Source organism: Nansenia antarctica (assembly GCF_963989245.1).
Source record: "Nansenia antarctica genome assembly, chromosome: 4".
NCBI classification, from domain to species: Eukaryota; Metazoa; Chordata; class Actinopteri; order Argentiniformes; family Microstomatidae; genus Nansenia; species Nansenia antarctica.
The window spans coordinates 15,247,281-15,263,413 of record NC_137689.1 but is presented as its reverse complement, the minus strand read 5'-3'; the positions used below and the strand labels follow the sequence as shown (position 1 = coordinate 15,263,413).

The following is a 16,133-nucleotide window of genomic DNA, read 5'->3' as shown; positions in this document are numbered from 1 at the left end:
TGTTATTGAAAATGTCTGTAATAATTGATGTGCAGAGTGTGCAGAGTTTTGGGTACTTTCCACTTTCTGCTAGTCTGCAGAAACATCCTGTAGCCTAATCACAACCTTGTCTGTAAGCATACATCTCACATTTTAACTGTCTGAAGAACACCGGTGGCTTTTCTGAGTAAGGCTGTCATTTCCTGTTGCATGCATGTGTTTTTGCCTCAGTACAAATGCTCATCTATGAAGATAACAGCTGAAGAACAGCTTCTACCACAGGGCCGTCCAGGCCCTGAACACAGCAAAGACCTAAGTTCTGGGCCCTGGACGGTCTGGACGGATTGATGGCAGCTGCTGGACTGAAAAAAATCAGGTGTAGTGCTGAGGCACAAACATGTACATTTCAAGCCTGCAAACTGCGACACTTTAAATAAATGTGGAATAATACTATTGTGCAATATGACAACCCTAGTCGTCTGTCTGTACAGTATAGTACAGTGGATAGTGTACATAGCCTTTATTTATGTAAACCAGCTCCTTCCCTTCTTGTGATTTTTTTTCTAAAAGTTTTTTTTTTTTTTTTTTTTTTCTTTCCTAACACCAGGGGAGCCACCCCTCCTAAATGTCGTTGTTTGGTACCTGTACTGTAGCAATGACAATAAAGTCCATTCATTCATTCATTCATTCATTCATGTCTCTGTTTCTGGGCTCATTTTTCATGAGACTTCTGTGCTCACAGAATAAACACAAAACCTTGTTGATTCAAATCCAGACCTCTTTATTTCATCGGCTCACCAATAAGGAATATATTAATTTCCACCACAACAGCCACACATGTCAGTAGAACTTGTGATTTATGGTAATATGAACTTATGGTAACATGATTAATTTGTTAATTAAAAATGAACGCGTTATGGTTTCCAAATTAATCACGAGCGTTAACGCGTTAACATTGACAGCCCTACTTTCAACACTTTAAGTTAAACTTTAATTTAAACCAACAAAACATCTGCTTATAGACAACAATACTCAATACCATAAAAGTGTTTTGTCTTGCGGATCACCTTTTAATGTGATAATGTCACAATGTGACCTGCATCAAACTTATTAGAGTTTAAAAAAATAATAAAGAATGCCACAAGCCTAAAAAACTGTGTACAAGTGAGATAATAGCTACTGTGTAAATAATGTAATGTTCTTTTACATTTCCAAATGGTGGAACCAATCTGAACAGAAACAACATTAATATAGAGCCAAAAGCATATATTTTTTTCTCCCACCCCAGTTTACAAATGCAAATGTTATGGGGGGGAAAAGTGGAGTTGAGAAGTGCAGCTTTCAAATATTAGAGGTAACTGGTAAAATACCTACTGTATATCTTCACCTATAATATCCTACACAATAAACATTCTATCCCTAACTTCAATGCACAATGAAACAGCTTTCCTACTGAAATACCCTATTCTTACCATAAAAAGTTTTCAACAGTGACACTCTTATGGCTTTAATACTTATACCATAGATAGCTGGATTAAGAATGGGAGGGAATATCAAAAAGTAAAGGGACAAAAACACACGGGTTCTGTAAGGTAAATGGCTTGTGTTGAATCTGCTTTGCAATATTTCAAAAAAGCACCCTATAGAGTAGTTGATAACTGCAAACAAGTGTGGAGTGCAAGTTTGCAGTGCTTTGATCTTGGATTCTTTCGAAGATAATGCACAGATTCTTAAGATATGTACATATGAATAAACGATCATTACCAGCTGTGGAAAACTATATACAACCACAGAGAGTAATCCCACAATGCTCACAATAGACGTACCTGTACAGGAGACCTTCACAAGTGAGTAATTCATGCAGTATAATTTGTCTATATCGTTTTCACAGAATCGCAGTTGAAGAGGGAGAATGAAAAACATGAGAAATGCCACCAATGGATAAAGCCAGGTGAATGCAATGAGTTTATAAACCTTTGACAGTGACATCATCATGTGATACTGCAGTGGATAGCATATGGCAACATACCTATCATAACTCATCACTGCTAAAATTGTGAATTCAACAATAGCATATGTGTGTAAACAATAGATCTGTGTTTGACATAAAGCTAGAGACACGTCATGAGTGTGGGAGGATAAATTACTCAGTAGTGCTGGCAGTAGAGCAGTGCTCCCATAGAGGCCATTTGCTGCCAAATTACACACAAGGAAATACATTGGCTCATGTAATGTTTTCTCAGTGTAGATCACTCCAATGAGAATGACATTTTCAGCAACAATGACAATGTACAAAATAAGGAAAATGCTGAAGTACATGTACTTAAGATGTTCCATTCCGTAGTATGCAGACAATATGATGGATGTCACTGCTGATGAATTTTCCATAGCCGGGGCGTATTTCTTCAGATACTGTAAGAGAACAATACAATGAATGGCTGTAAGTCCCCTAGCATTTGGTTTACCCTCTATCAGAAATGTATCACCACAAACCTAGAGATTTGTAGTTTGTTTTGTAATTGCCATGCTGGGTGACGACAAAACATAAATGTCCTTACAGATTAAATAAATGTCAGTACTTACACTATAGGTCTAATATGTAATGTATGCCATTTATTATTTGATTGATACCACTTCTACCATGCAGCATGATATTATGGACACACATTGTAATTAGAAAATGCCTTTACCTTTGTGTGATGTCTCCCCATCGATGACATGACCTGGACTGCAGGGTTTATGAACTCTTTATCGCTGATCTCCTCTGAAATGAAGTCATGTGGTCTTCATGACACTCCAATGATGTGGCATTATTTTAATCTCTTGAGGGCACTCACGTCAGTGAAATGACTGTCAGTTCTATGTCATGTTTCACAGTCTCTGTCTGGGGAGCAATTAAATGTATATAGATCAGTGGTCACACATCTCTTACATTTTAGAACCTTTCAACCTTTTTTAATACTTCCCTGGACACAAACAAAATTCCTCCCATATGGAAATCGGCGTTTGTTCTTCCCCTGCTGAAAGGGGGTGACCCTACTGTCCTAAACAACTACCGGCCAAGTTGTCTGTCCTGGCTAAGGTTCTGGAACACCTCGTGAGTGAACAACTGAAGGAGTATTTATCTATTAATAATATTTTATCAGTCTCAATCAGGTTTTAGAAAAAAACACAGCACTGCAACAGCAGCTTTAAAAGCCTTTTCATTGACTTATCTAAGGCTTTTGATACTGTGGATCATGCAATACTGATGCAAAGACTTACCAGTGTAGGATTGTCAGAACAAACTGTTTATTGGTTTAAACATTACATCTCAGGCAGATCTCAGTGTGTGCAGGCAGAAGGTGTCACTTCCAGCTCCCTTGGTATATCCAAGGGTGTGCCACAGGGATCGGTCCTGGGACCATTACTTTTCATTATATATATCAACAGTCTCGCTCAGAATGTCTGAAATGCTAATTTCCATTTTTATGCTGATGACACTGTGATATACTGCTATGCGTCCACACCAAATCAGGCTCTGTGTCAGCTACAACTTGCTTTTAATACTGTACGACAAACCCTGTGTGATCTAAAACTTGTTTTGAATGCTGACAAAACCAAACTTATGATGTTTTCGAATGCTACATCCAAGCCTCTGAACCTCCCTTCTATCACCACTGTTCAGGGCTCCAAGATTGAATCTGTCTCACATTACAAGTACCTAGGATTTAGAATGGATGATTCTCTCTCTTAAGTAGCGCAACCCTGGCAAAACCCAGTTTTCTCACGTTCTATGACCAGTGGGTGGACACCCTAGTCACAGAATGAAATGCATTTGTGATGTCTAATTCACATTTGTCAAACTTGTCTTTTCACATGTCTAAATAAACCGGTTGAAAACCCCACATTGAACCATGAGTTCGTTTTTCACTGTCTCACATGCCCAGACATGTCACCTAATGTGTTAACAACGCAGCTGGCAATAGCCGTCATCATCTAAATTCTATTACACTCATGTTAAGTGTAAAATAGGCCGGTCATGAGGCTAAAGCTAGCTATCTAAAACTGGCTAGCTTATTATTTTTGGGGGGAAAACTGTTTTTATTTGGGGTTTTCAATTTGATATAGAGGGCACAAACAAAACAATACAACGACAAGGACAATATTAAACATACACAGCAAGAACCCCAGAGCTGAATGAAACCCCCACAGAACCCAGACAGGACCACTGGAACTGTGAAGGCTCTGTGGAAGCCCATCCAAGCCCATCCAACTCCACCCCCCCCCCCCCCCCCCCCCCCCCCCGCTGCACATACAGTAAACAGTCACACAGTACATACACTAGGGGGTTTAGAGAAAATAATAATAAATAATAATAATAAATTCAAAAATTTTTAAAAAACATGTCGCTCAGATATATTTATAATAGAATTGAGGTATGGACGTAGATATCATTACATTGCATTACATTATTGTCATCTAGCATAGGCCTTCATCCAAGGCGACCCACACAAAACCCCACCAAACAAGTACCCTGGAGTCAGATAATGCTTACATTTACCAAGCAAGAATCCTTAGGGGAAACCTTGCAGTAAGGAAGATGACAGGGCAGGTCCAATATATTTTAAGTAGGGGTCCCAAGTTTGGTAGAAACTGTCCGTCTTGGAGTGTAACATGCAAGTGATATATTCATTGAAAATGCAGTCCATTATGATATTATGCCAAGATTTTTTGGAGGGGGAGCTTCCTTTATCCAGTATAGCAGAATGTTTTTCCTTGCGGAAAATGTTAAGAGGTTGAACAACCTTTGGTGTTTGGCATTCGAGATCTGGCGATCCGGAGGGCCAAGGATGAGACACCTAGGGTCCAATCCCACCGAGACATTGAACATAATTGAGAGTTCATTAACAACGTTAGTCCAGTAGCTTTGGATTTTTGGACAAGACCAGAAATAATGAAAGATATTACCAACATTGGATTTACATTTGCAGCAGAGTGGTGAGGAGTTGCTGTCCATTTTATTTTTAAGTGCAGGTGTTACATGAATACGGTGTAAGATTTTATATTGTGTGGACTTAGTACGATTACAGAGAGATCTTTTTGGCGTAGGTCCAAACTTCTTTCCACTCCGCCTCATTAAAAGTGACCCCTAGATCTTTTTCCCAAGCCAGTTTAATGGCCTAGCTAAAACTGGGAGCGTACCTATGTTCCCTGGGTGCTATGTTCCCCAGTACCTTAGCTCCCTCCCGAAAAAGGGTCCTATGTTCCCCGCTCCGAAAAAGGGTCCTATGTTCCCCGCTCCCGAAAAAGGGTTCGATCGGGCAGGGCAGTCTCACCAGCAGCGAGTGGAGGTGCCCACGGTTGTTCTATATGGATGATTGGTGACATTATTCTCTCGTCTGACTTCGGAAGCTAAGCAGGGTTGGGCCAGGTTAGTACTTGGATAGGAGACCACCTGGGAATCCCCGGAGCCGTAAGCTTTTACCCAGTAGAGAGACACACAACGGCCGGGGGAGAGGTGCGCCTGTTGCGGGCAGAGACACCTGCTACCTGGGGGGGGGGGGAGGAGTGCGCGCTTCTGTGCGAACTTAGCCTCACTTCCCGGGATGCTATCGCTGACAGCGTCTAAACATGTAAACATCATAAGTGGTCAGGAATGTAACCAACGACTGTCGTCATTATTACAATCCAGTATACAAGTCAGTCTGTCTTGAAACCCCTCTACAGCCACACATGTCAGTAGAACTTATGAATACGGTGAACTTATGAATACTTATGGTAACATGATTCATTTGTTAATAAAAATGTAAAAAAATACGTGTTATGATTACTGATATGATGCATTTTTGTGTGCCTATCAAATATTGCAATACTCATTGTTTAATCTTAAACATACTTTAAACGGACCACTCTCAGGCAAGATGCTTTCCTCTGTAACTGGACCTGGGACAGATTTAGAGACCACGGGTAACTATGTATGGGTTAGCAATGGTCAGCAGAGTAGAACAGCATGGACACAGAATAGAGCCATGTATGGGAACCAATGTCAGTATTGTAAGTAACGATGAACAGATGTAAAGCTCTCTCTATGGGAACAAGTATATAAGGTGTAACTTCCATCAGTACTTTGCTCGGCATCCCCTATGCCGCAGCCATGCTTGAAGCTTGGGACCCAACAGAGCATGCTGCCTTGGAAACATCTGTACAAGAGAATGTAACCCAGATCTGCCTAATACAATGATTACGATTCAACCTTCTCTCTGAGGGATCAATGTTATTTCCGGCCACCTGACTAAGAAGGAGGATCTCCATATAGGCTAACAGTTATCAAATTAATCATGAGCGTTAACGCGTTAACATTGACAGCCCTACTTTCAACACTTTAAGTTAAACCTATCCAACATAACATCTGCTTATAGACAACAATACTCAATACGATAAAAGTGTTTTGTTTTGCGGATCACCTTTTAATTTGATAATGTCACAATGTGACCTGCATCAAACTTATTAGAGTTTTAAAAAATCAATACAAAATGCCACAAGCCTAAAAAACAGTTTACAAGTGAGATAATAGCTACTGTGTAATGTCATTTTCTTTTACATTTCCAAATGGTGGAATCAATCTGAACAGAAACAACATTGATGGGATGCAAATTGAGATATAGAAATATAGAGCCAAAAGAAGAAAGAATTGTTATTTTTCCCAATACGTAGGCCTGTCTGCCAGTGCTAAACCCCCGTTAGGTAACTCCGACCACAATGTTGTCCAGCTAATTCCCACGTATAAATCTCTGCTTAAAAGTAGCAAACCCCAAGTTAAAACAGTTCATGTCTGGAATGATGATGGCATTGAAACCCTAAAAGGCTGCTTTTCCTGTACCGACTGGGACCTCTTTCACGGTCTGGACCTTGAAGAGGCTACTGACACCATTACAGATTATATAAAGTTTTGCAGAGATAACGTGTTACTCCTGAAATCTATAACTGTGTACCCTAACAACAAATCCCATATCACGAAGGAAATCAAAAAGTGCATAGTTCAGAAGAGAATTGCATTCAGGAATAAGGATCTTTTGGCCATGAGGAACATCCAAAAAGAACTGAATCACAAATTAAGGGGGGCCAAGAGGAAACAGAAAGAGACATTTGAATCCCACTGCTCTTCTATGAACACAAAAAAACTATGGGACTCCATGAAATATATGACTAACATGGCCCCAGCTAAAAGGTGCCTTAGTGTCCTAAACGAGGGTGAAAAAGCCAATGAACTTAACCATTTTTATGCCAGGTTTGAGACTGCCGACTTCTCGATGGAGCAAACAGTGGCTCTTCAGGCGCTGCCTGAGTTGGAAGCAAGTATCACCATTGAGCAGCGCGAGGTACAGAGACTGTTCTCTAACACCCGCCCTAGGAAGTCCTCTGGACCGGATGGCATCTCTGGGCTCATGCTAAAGTCCTGCAGTGAGGAGCTGGCTGAGGCCTGGTGTCCTATCTTCCAGAAGTCTCTGGACTCTCACACTGTTCCGTCCATCTGGAAAGACGCTATCATTATCCCTGTTCCTAAGAAGGCTAGCTGCAAGGAAAATAATGACCTGCGACCAGTCGCTTTGACTTCTGTTGTAATGAAATGTTTTGAAAAATTCATTATATCTAAAGTGAAAAATGCAGTCAGTTGCTCTCTGGACCCTTTTCAGTTTGCTTATAGATGTAACACAGGTACAGATGATGCAACCTCAGCCATGGTGCACTTCATATCTAAGCACTTAGAGGACCCTACCTCCTATGTCCAACTCCTATTTGTTGATTTCAGTTCTGCTTTTAACACGATACAGCCGCACCTTTTAATTGAGAAGTTAAATGGGCTTAATGTCCCCCCCCTCATTATAAAATGGTATCACTCCTTTTTAACTAACCGCACACAGCGGGTCAGTGTTAACGGCACTCTTTCGGAACCCAGAACCATAAGCACTGGTGCTCCACAGGGTATAATCAGTTCCCCTGTGCTCTTTACGTTATACACAAACGAGTGCAGAAGCACCTACCCTAGCAATCGCATCATAAAATTCTCGGATGACACTGCCATCCTTGCTTTAATTAAAAAGGACAGTGACTTAATTGACTATTATTCTGAAATCCAGAGGTTTGTTAAATGGTGTGATGTTAACTGCCTGGTTTTAAATGTTAAGAAGACTGAGGAGATGGTGTTCGACCCCAGAGGTGTTGGGGACCACAGGCCTGTGGTCATCCACAAACAATCCATCTCTCAGGTCGCCTCTTACAAGTATCTTGGGGTTTTCATTGACAACTCACTCACCTGGAGCACTCATGTAGACAGCCTTTGTAGCAGATTACAACAACGACTACACTTCCTACGCCGTCTTAGAGTTCATGGTGTTGACCAAAAATGTATGCTACTCTTCTACCAGTCTGTCTTAGAGAGTCTCATCAGATACGGCATTACATCTTGGTTTGGTAACCTATCTGTACAACTAAGGTCCAAACTGGTCCGACTGATACAGACTGCATGGAAGATCATAGGGGTGAAAGACCACTCATCCCTGCAGTCTATTTTCGAACAGGCTACTCTCAGACAGGCTAATAGAATTCTCATGAATCCCTCCCATGTCCTACATGCAGAGTATGAACTGCTGCCCTCTGGGAGGAGGTTCAGAGTCCCCCGCGCTAGACTAAATAGATTTAAAAATGATTTTATTCCTGTTTCTGTTAAACTTTTAAACTGCACCAGATGAATGTGAACATATCTTGCTCGTTTTATTTCCACTCTTGTTTTAATCAAGGCTGCCTTCTGTTTGTGTGTTATTATTCTGTATTGCTCTTTGTTGGCTGCTGTGGGTGCAAGCCCAATACAAATTTCCCAGTGATGGGACAATAAAGTGACTTTTGACTTTTGACTTTTGACTTTGAGCACCTAACCCTAACCGTAGTTTTCCCACATGTACCGTCTTCCCACATGTACCGTAACAGAGAAGCGGAGAGCATTCACATGCAGGGAGGGCTGTCGGCACAACGGTCCGTCGGCATATTGATGCGGCACCGGCCTATGGATGGCATTGTACAGTATATACTGGATAGTTTTGTTCATAAATCCCCCACCCCAGTTTACAAATGCAAATGTTATGGGTACACTGTGGGAGAAAAGTGGAGTTGAGAAGTGCAACTCTCAAATATTGGAGGTAACTGGTAGGGATTCCCGATCCCACTTTTTCACTACCGATACGATACCGATACTGATACCTGGGCTTCAGGTATCTGCGATACCAATATCAATCCGATATTTGTATTTCTTTTTTTACTCCTGACTAATACCAAATACTTCCCCAGTATATAGTCCACAACAACAGTTGCCTATTAAAAACTGCCAGCCTTTATTCAAGCAACAATAACAGTACTCTGCAGTACTCAGTGACCAACTGGTTTAACATTACAATTATTTAAACAGCAGCATTCAGCATTGTAGAAAAAAGAAAAGTTACGGTCTGACTTCTAGTTTTAGTGACTGCCTTCAGGTTTTCATTCTATGTATTTTTTCTTACAAATGGAAAATCAATTATAGGACCCTTTTTTAGTGTGTGTAGAATAGCCTAGTGACGCCCGCAGGTGAGACCATAAACCAGTCGCAGAATCGAAGGGGTCGACAAGTGAAGCTTCTTGTCAACAATATCTGGTTTTCGGTTTTTTTCATAACAGGTTTAAAGTACCCACTCGATAATATACAACAGTTTAACGATCACTAAATACTTATAATTTGTGGATTGGATTCACTGTTCTTGTTTGCCGTAGGCTGCCGGTAAGTGATAATGACTTGTAAACATACTTTCGTTTTAGGACGTGTTCAAAAGCAAGGACTGTGTGCTCATCTAATTATGTGTAGTTATGTGTTTTTAGCATGTCAATGTTCTCTCAGCATGTTGTGATGTTATAACAATCGCACAGATATCGATACTGTAGTGAGGCGGCTGTGTCGCAGGAGGTAGAGCTGGCATCTAATGATTGCAAGGTTGGCAGATCGGCGGTTCAAGCCCCAGCTGGCCACATGTCGAAGAGTCCTTGGGCAAGACACTTAACCCCAAATTGCTCCCAATGAGCGGGATGGCGCCTTGCATGGTAGCTTGTCGCCATTGGTGTGTGAATGTGTGTGTGAATGGGTGAATGAGAGGCCATTGTAAAGCGCTTTGGAATAAGGCACTATATAAGTCAGTCCATTTACCATTATTTACCATTTACCACAGTAGGTGTACTGTCGTCACCTGCAATAGGCCTATCCGACACAATAAACATTCTATCCATAACTTCAATGCACATGGAAACAGCCTTTCCTACTGCAATACCCTATTCTTACCATGAAAATGTTTAAACAATGACACTCTTATGGCTTTAGTACTTATACCATAGATAGCTGGATTAAGAATGGGAGGGAATATCAAAAAGTAAAGAGACAAAAACACACGAGTTCTGTAAGTTAAATGGCTTGTGTTGAATCGGCTTTGCAATACTTCAAAAAGGCACCCTATAGAGTAGTTGATAACTGCAAACAAGTGTGGAGTGCAAGTTTGCAGTGCTTTGATCTTGGATTCTTTTGAAGATAATGCACAGATTCTTAAGATATGTACATATGAATAAAGGATCATTACGATCTGTGGAAAAGTATATACAACCACAGAGAGTAATCCCACGATGCTCACAATAGACGTACCTGTACAGGAGACCTTCACAAGTGAGTAATTTATGCAGTATAATTTGTCTATATCGTTTTCACAGAATCGCAGTTGAAGAGGGAGAATGAAAAACATGAGAAATGCCACCAATGGATAAAGCCAGGTGAATGCAATGAGTTTATAAACCTTTGACAGTGACATCATCATGTGATACTGCAGTGGATAGCATATGGCAACATACCTATCATAACTCATCACTGCTAAAACTGTGAATTCAACAATAGCATATGTGTGTAAACAATAGATCTGTGTTTGACATAAAGCTAGAGACACGTCATGAGTGTGGGAGGATAAATTACTCAGTAGTGCTGGCAGTAGAGCAGTGCTCCCATAGAGGCCATTTGCTGCCAAATTACACACAAGGAAATACATTGGCTCATGTAATGTTTTCTCAGTGTAGATCACTCCAATGAGAATGACATTTTCAGCAACAATGACAATGTACAAAATAAGGAAAATGCTGAAGTACATGTACTTAAGATGTTCCATTCCGTAGTATGCAGACAATATGATGGATGTCACTGCTGATGAATTTTCCATAGCCGGGGCGTATTTCTTCAGATACTGTAAGAGAACAATACAATTAATGGGTGTAAGTCCCCTAGCATTTGGTTTACCCTCTATCAGAAATGTATCACCACAAACCTAGAGATTTGTAGTTTGTTTTGTAATTGCCATGCTGGGTGACGACAAAACATAAATGTCCTTACAGATTAAATAAATGTCAGTACTTACACTATAGGTCTAATATGTAAAGTATGCCATTTATTATTTGATTGATACCACTTCTACCATGCAGCATGATATTATGGACACACATTGTAATTAGAAAATGCCTTTACCTTTGTGTGATGTCTCCTCATCGATGACATGACCTGGACTGCAGGGTTTATGAACTCTTTATCTCTGATCTCCTCTGAAATGAAGTCATGTGGTCTTCATGACACTCCAATGATGTGGCATTATTTTAATCTCTTGAGGGCACTCACGTCAGTGAAATGACTGTCAGTTCTATGTCATGTTTCACAGTCTCTGTCTGGGGACCAATTACATGTATATAGATCAGTGGTCACACATATCTTAAATTTTAGAACCTTTCAACCTGTTTTAATACTTCCCTGGACACAAACAAAATTCCTCCCATATGGAAATCGGCGTTTGTTCTTCCCCTGCTGAAAGGGGGTGATCCTACTGTCCTAAACAACTACCGGCCAAGTTGTCTGTCCTGGCTAAGGTTCTGGAACACCTCGTGAATGAACAACTGAAGGAGTATTTATCTATTAATAATATTTTATCAGTCTCAATCAGGTTTTAGAAAAAAAACACAGCACTGCAACAGCAGCTTTAAAAGCCTTTTCATTGACTTATCTAAGGCTTTTGATACTGTGGATCATGCAATACTGATGCAAAGACTTACAGTACCAGTGCAGGATTGTCAGAACAAACTGTTTATTGGTTTAAACATTACATCTCAGGCAGATCTCAGTGTGTGCAGGCAGAAGGTGTCACTTCCAGCTCCCTTGGTATATCCAAGGGTGTGCCACAGAGATCGGTCCTGGGACCATTACTTTTCATTATATATATCAACAGTCTCGCTCAGAATGTCTGAAATGCTAATTTCCATTTTTATGCTGATGACACTGTGATATACTGCTATGCGTCCACACCAAATCAGGCTCTGTGTCAGCTACAACTTGCTTTTAATACTGTACGACAAACCCTGTGTGATCTAAAACTTGTTTTGAATGCTGACAAAACCAAACTTATGATGTTTTCGAATGCTACATCCAAGCCTCTGAACCTCCCTTCTATCACCACTGTTCAGGGCTCCAAGATTGAATCTGTCTCACATTACAAGTACCTAGGATTTAGAATTGATGATTCTCTCTCTTAAGTAGCGCAACCCTGGCAAAACCCAGTTTTCTCACGTTCTATGACCAGTGGGTGGACACCCTAGTCACAGAATGAAATGCATTTGTGATGTCTAATTCACATTTGTCAAACTTGTCTTTTCACATGTCTAAATAAACCGTTTGAAAACCCCACATTGAACCATGAGTTAGTTTTTCACTGTCTCACATGCCCAGACATGTCACCTAATGTGTTAACAACGCAGCTGGCAATAGCCGTCATCATCTCAATTCTATTACACTCATGTTAAGTGTAAAATAGGCCGGTCATGAGGCTAAAGCTAGCTATCTAAAACTGGCTAGCTTTCTTTCTTTTTTTTTTTTTACTGTTTTTATTTGGGGTTTTCAATTTTATATAGAGGGCACAAACAAAACAATACAACGACAAGGACAATATTAAACATACACAGCAAGAACCCCAGAGCTGAATGAAACCCCCACAGAACCCAGACAGGACCACTGGAACTGTGAAGGCTCTGTGGAAGCCCATCCAAGCCCATCCAACTCCACCCCCCCCCCCCCCCCCCCCCCGCTGCACATACAGTAAACAGTCACAGTACATACACTAGGGGTTTAGAGAAAATAATAATAAATAATAATAATAAATTAAAAAACATTTAAAAAACATGTCGCTCAGATATATTTGTAATAGAATTGAGGTATGGACGTAGATATCATTACATTGCATTACATTATTGTCATCTAGCATAGGCCTTCATCCAAAGCGACCCACACAAAACCCCACCAAACAAGTACCCTGGAGTCAGATAATGCTTACATTTACCAAGCAAGAATCCTTAGGGGAAACCTTGCAGTAAGGAAGATGACAGGGCAGGTCCAATATATTTTAAGTAGGGGTCCCAAGTTTGGTAGAAACTGTCCGTCTTGGAGTGTAACATGCAAGTGATATATTCATTGGAAATGCAGTCCATTATGATATTATGCCAAGATTTTTTGGAGGGGGAGCTTCCTTTATCCAGTATAGCAGAATGTTTTTCCTTGCGGAAAATGTTAAGAGGTTGAACAACCTTTGGTGTTTGGCATTCGAGATCTGGCGATCCGGAGTGCCAAGGATGAGACACCTAGGGTCCAATCCCACTGAGACATTGAACATAATTGAGAGTTCATTAACAACGTTAGTCCAGTAGCTTTGGATTTTTGGACAAGACCAGAAATAATTAAAGATATTACCAACATTGGATTTACATTTGCAGCAGAGTGGTGAGGAGTTGCTGTCCATTTTATTTTTAAGTGCAGGTGTTACATGAATACGGTGTAAGATTTTATATTGTGTGGACTTAGTACGATTACAGAGAGATCTTTTTGGCGTAGGTACAAACTTCTTTCCACTCCGCCTCATTAAAAGTGACCCCTAGATCTTTTCCCCAAGCCAGTTTAATGGCCTAGCTAAAACTGGGAGCGTACCTATGTTCCCTGGGTGCTATGTTCCCCAGTACCTTAGCTCCCTCCCGAAAAAGGGTCCTATGTTCCCCGCTCCGAAAAAGGGTCCTATGTTCCCCGCTCCCGAAAAAGGGTTCGATCGGGCAGGGCAGTCTCACCAGCAGCGAGTGGAGGTGCCCATATAGTTGTTCTATATGGATGATTGGTGACATTATTCTCTCGTCTGACTTCGGAAGCTAAGCAGGGTTGGGCCAGGTTAGTACTTGGATAGGAGACCACCTGGGAATCCCCGGAGCCGTAAGCTTTTACCCAGTAGAGAGACTGGGGTAGTGGTGGTCTAGTGGATAGTGAGTTGGAGTTGTGATCGGAAGGCTGTGAGTTCAAATCCCGCCTGAAGCCACACCACTACTAGTGTGCCCTTGGGTAAGGCACTTAGCCCTCAGTTACTCCAGGGGGAATGTCCCTGTAATTCGTAATTGTAAGTCGCTTTGGATAAAAGCGTCTGCTAAATGGCAAAATTATAAAATTATTTATTTATTATTATTATTATAAATTAGACACACAACGGCCGGGGGAGAGGTGCGCCTGTTGCGGGCAGAGACACCTACTACCTGGGGGGGGGGAGTGCGCGCTTCGGTGCGAACTTAGCCTCACTTCCCGGGATGCTATCGCTGACAGCGTCTAAACATGTAAACATCATAAGTGGTCAGGAATGTAACCAACGACTGTCGTCATTATTACAATCCAGTATACAAGTCAGTCTGTCTTGAAACCCCTCTACAGCCACACATGTCAGTAGAACTTATGAATACGGTGAACTTATGAATACTTATGGTAACATGATTCATTTGTTAATAAAATAAAATAAAAATACGTGTTATGATTACTGATATGATGCATTTTTGTGTGCCTATCAAATATTGCAATACTCATTGTTTAATCTTAAACATACTTTAAACTGACCACTCTCAGGCAAGATGCTTTCCTCTGTAACTGGACCTGGGACAGATTTAGAGACCACGGGTAACTATGTATGGGTTAGCAATGGTCAGCAGAGTAAAACAGCATGGACACAGAATAGAGCCATGTATGGGAACCAATGTCAGTATTGTAAGTAACGATGAACAGATGTAAAGCTCTCTCTATGGGAACAAGTATATAAGGTGTAACTTCCATCAGTACTTTGCTCGGCATCCCCTATAACGCAGCCATGCTTGAAGCTTGGGACCTAACAGAGCATGCTGCCTTGGAAACATCTGTACAAGAGAATGTAACCCAGATCTGCCTAATACAATGATTACGATTCAACCTTCTCTCTGAGGGATCAATGTTATTTCCGGCCACCTGACTAAGAAGGAGGATCTCCATATAGGCTAACAGTTATCAAATTAATCATGAGCGTTAACGCGTTAACATTGACAGCCCTACTTTCAACACTTTAAGTTAAACCTATCCAACATAACATCTGCTTATAGACAACAATACTCAATACGATAAAAGTGTTTTGTTTTGCGGATCACCTTTTAATGTGATAATGTCACAATGTGACCTGCATCAAACTTATTAGAGTTTTAAAAAATCAATACAAAATGCCACAAGCCTAAAAAACAGTTTACAAGTGAGATAATAGCTACTGTGTAATGTCATTTTCTTTTACATTTCCAAATGGTGGAATCAATCTGAACAGAAACAACATTGATGGGATGCAAATTGAGATATAGAAATATAGAGCCAAAAGAAGAAAGAATTGTTATTTTTCCCAATACGTAGGCCTATGGGGGGCCCACCCGCTGTGCCGACGGACCACGATGCCGACGGACCACGATGCCGACCGTTTATTAGCGGATTTTTGCGAGAGCTGACAAGACGGTACATGTGGGAAAACTAGGGTTAGGGTTAGGTGCTAGGGTGCTACGGTTAAGGTTAGGGTTGGGGTTAGGGATAGGGATAGGATTAGGGTTAGGGTTAGACATGCCAGCATGTACCAAGTCGACGTAGCACCTAACCCTAACCGTAGTTTTCCCACATGTACCGTCTTCCCACATGTACCGTAACAGAGAAGCGGAGAGCATTCACATGCAGGGAGGGCTGTCGGCACAACGGTCCGTCGGCATATTGATGCGGC

General features: G+C 41.0%; 2 protein-coding genes across 2 annotated transcripts; both read right to left on the bottom strand.

Annotated features, from left to right (window-relative positions):
- Window positions 1-1,428: 1,428 nt before the first annotated feature.
- On the bottom strand, window positions 1,429-2,367 carry LOC308155719 (olfactory receptor 51L1-like; the record flags this gene model as incomplete). Its single annotated transcript, XM_080529093.1, has 1 exon — window positions 1,429-2,367. The coding sequence occupies one exon, from the start codon at window positions 2,365-2,367 to the stop codon at window positions 1,429-1,431; it is 939 nt and encodes a 312-aa protein (XP_080385219.1).
- A 7,931-nt stretch (window positions 2,368-10,298) lies between these two features.
- LOC308155718 (olfactory receptor 51L1-like) lies at window positions 10,299-11,237 on the bottom strand (the record flags this gene model as incomplete). The annotated part of the gene is made up of 1 exon (XM_080529092.1): window positions 10,299-11,237. One exon carries the CDS (start codon window positions 11,235-11,237, stop codon window positions 10,299-10,301), a length of 939 nt encoding a protein of 312 aa, XP_080385218.1.
- Window positions 11,238-16,133: the final 4,896 nt, after the last annotated feature.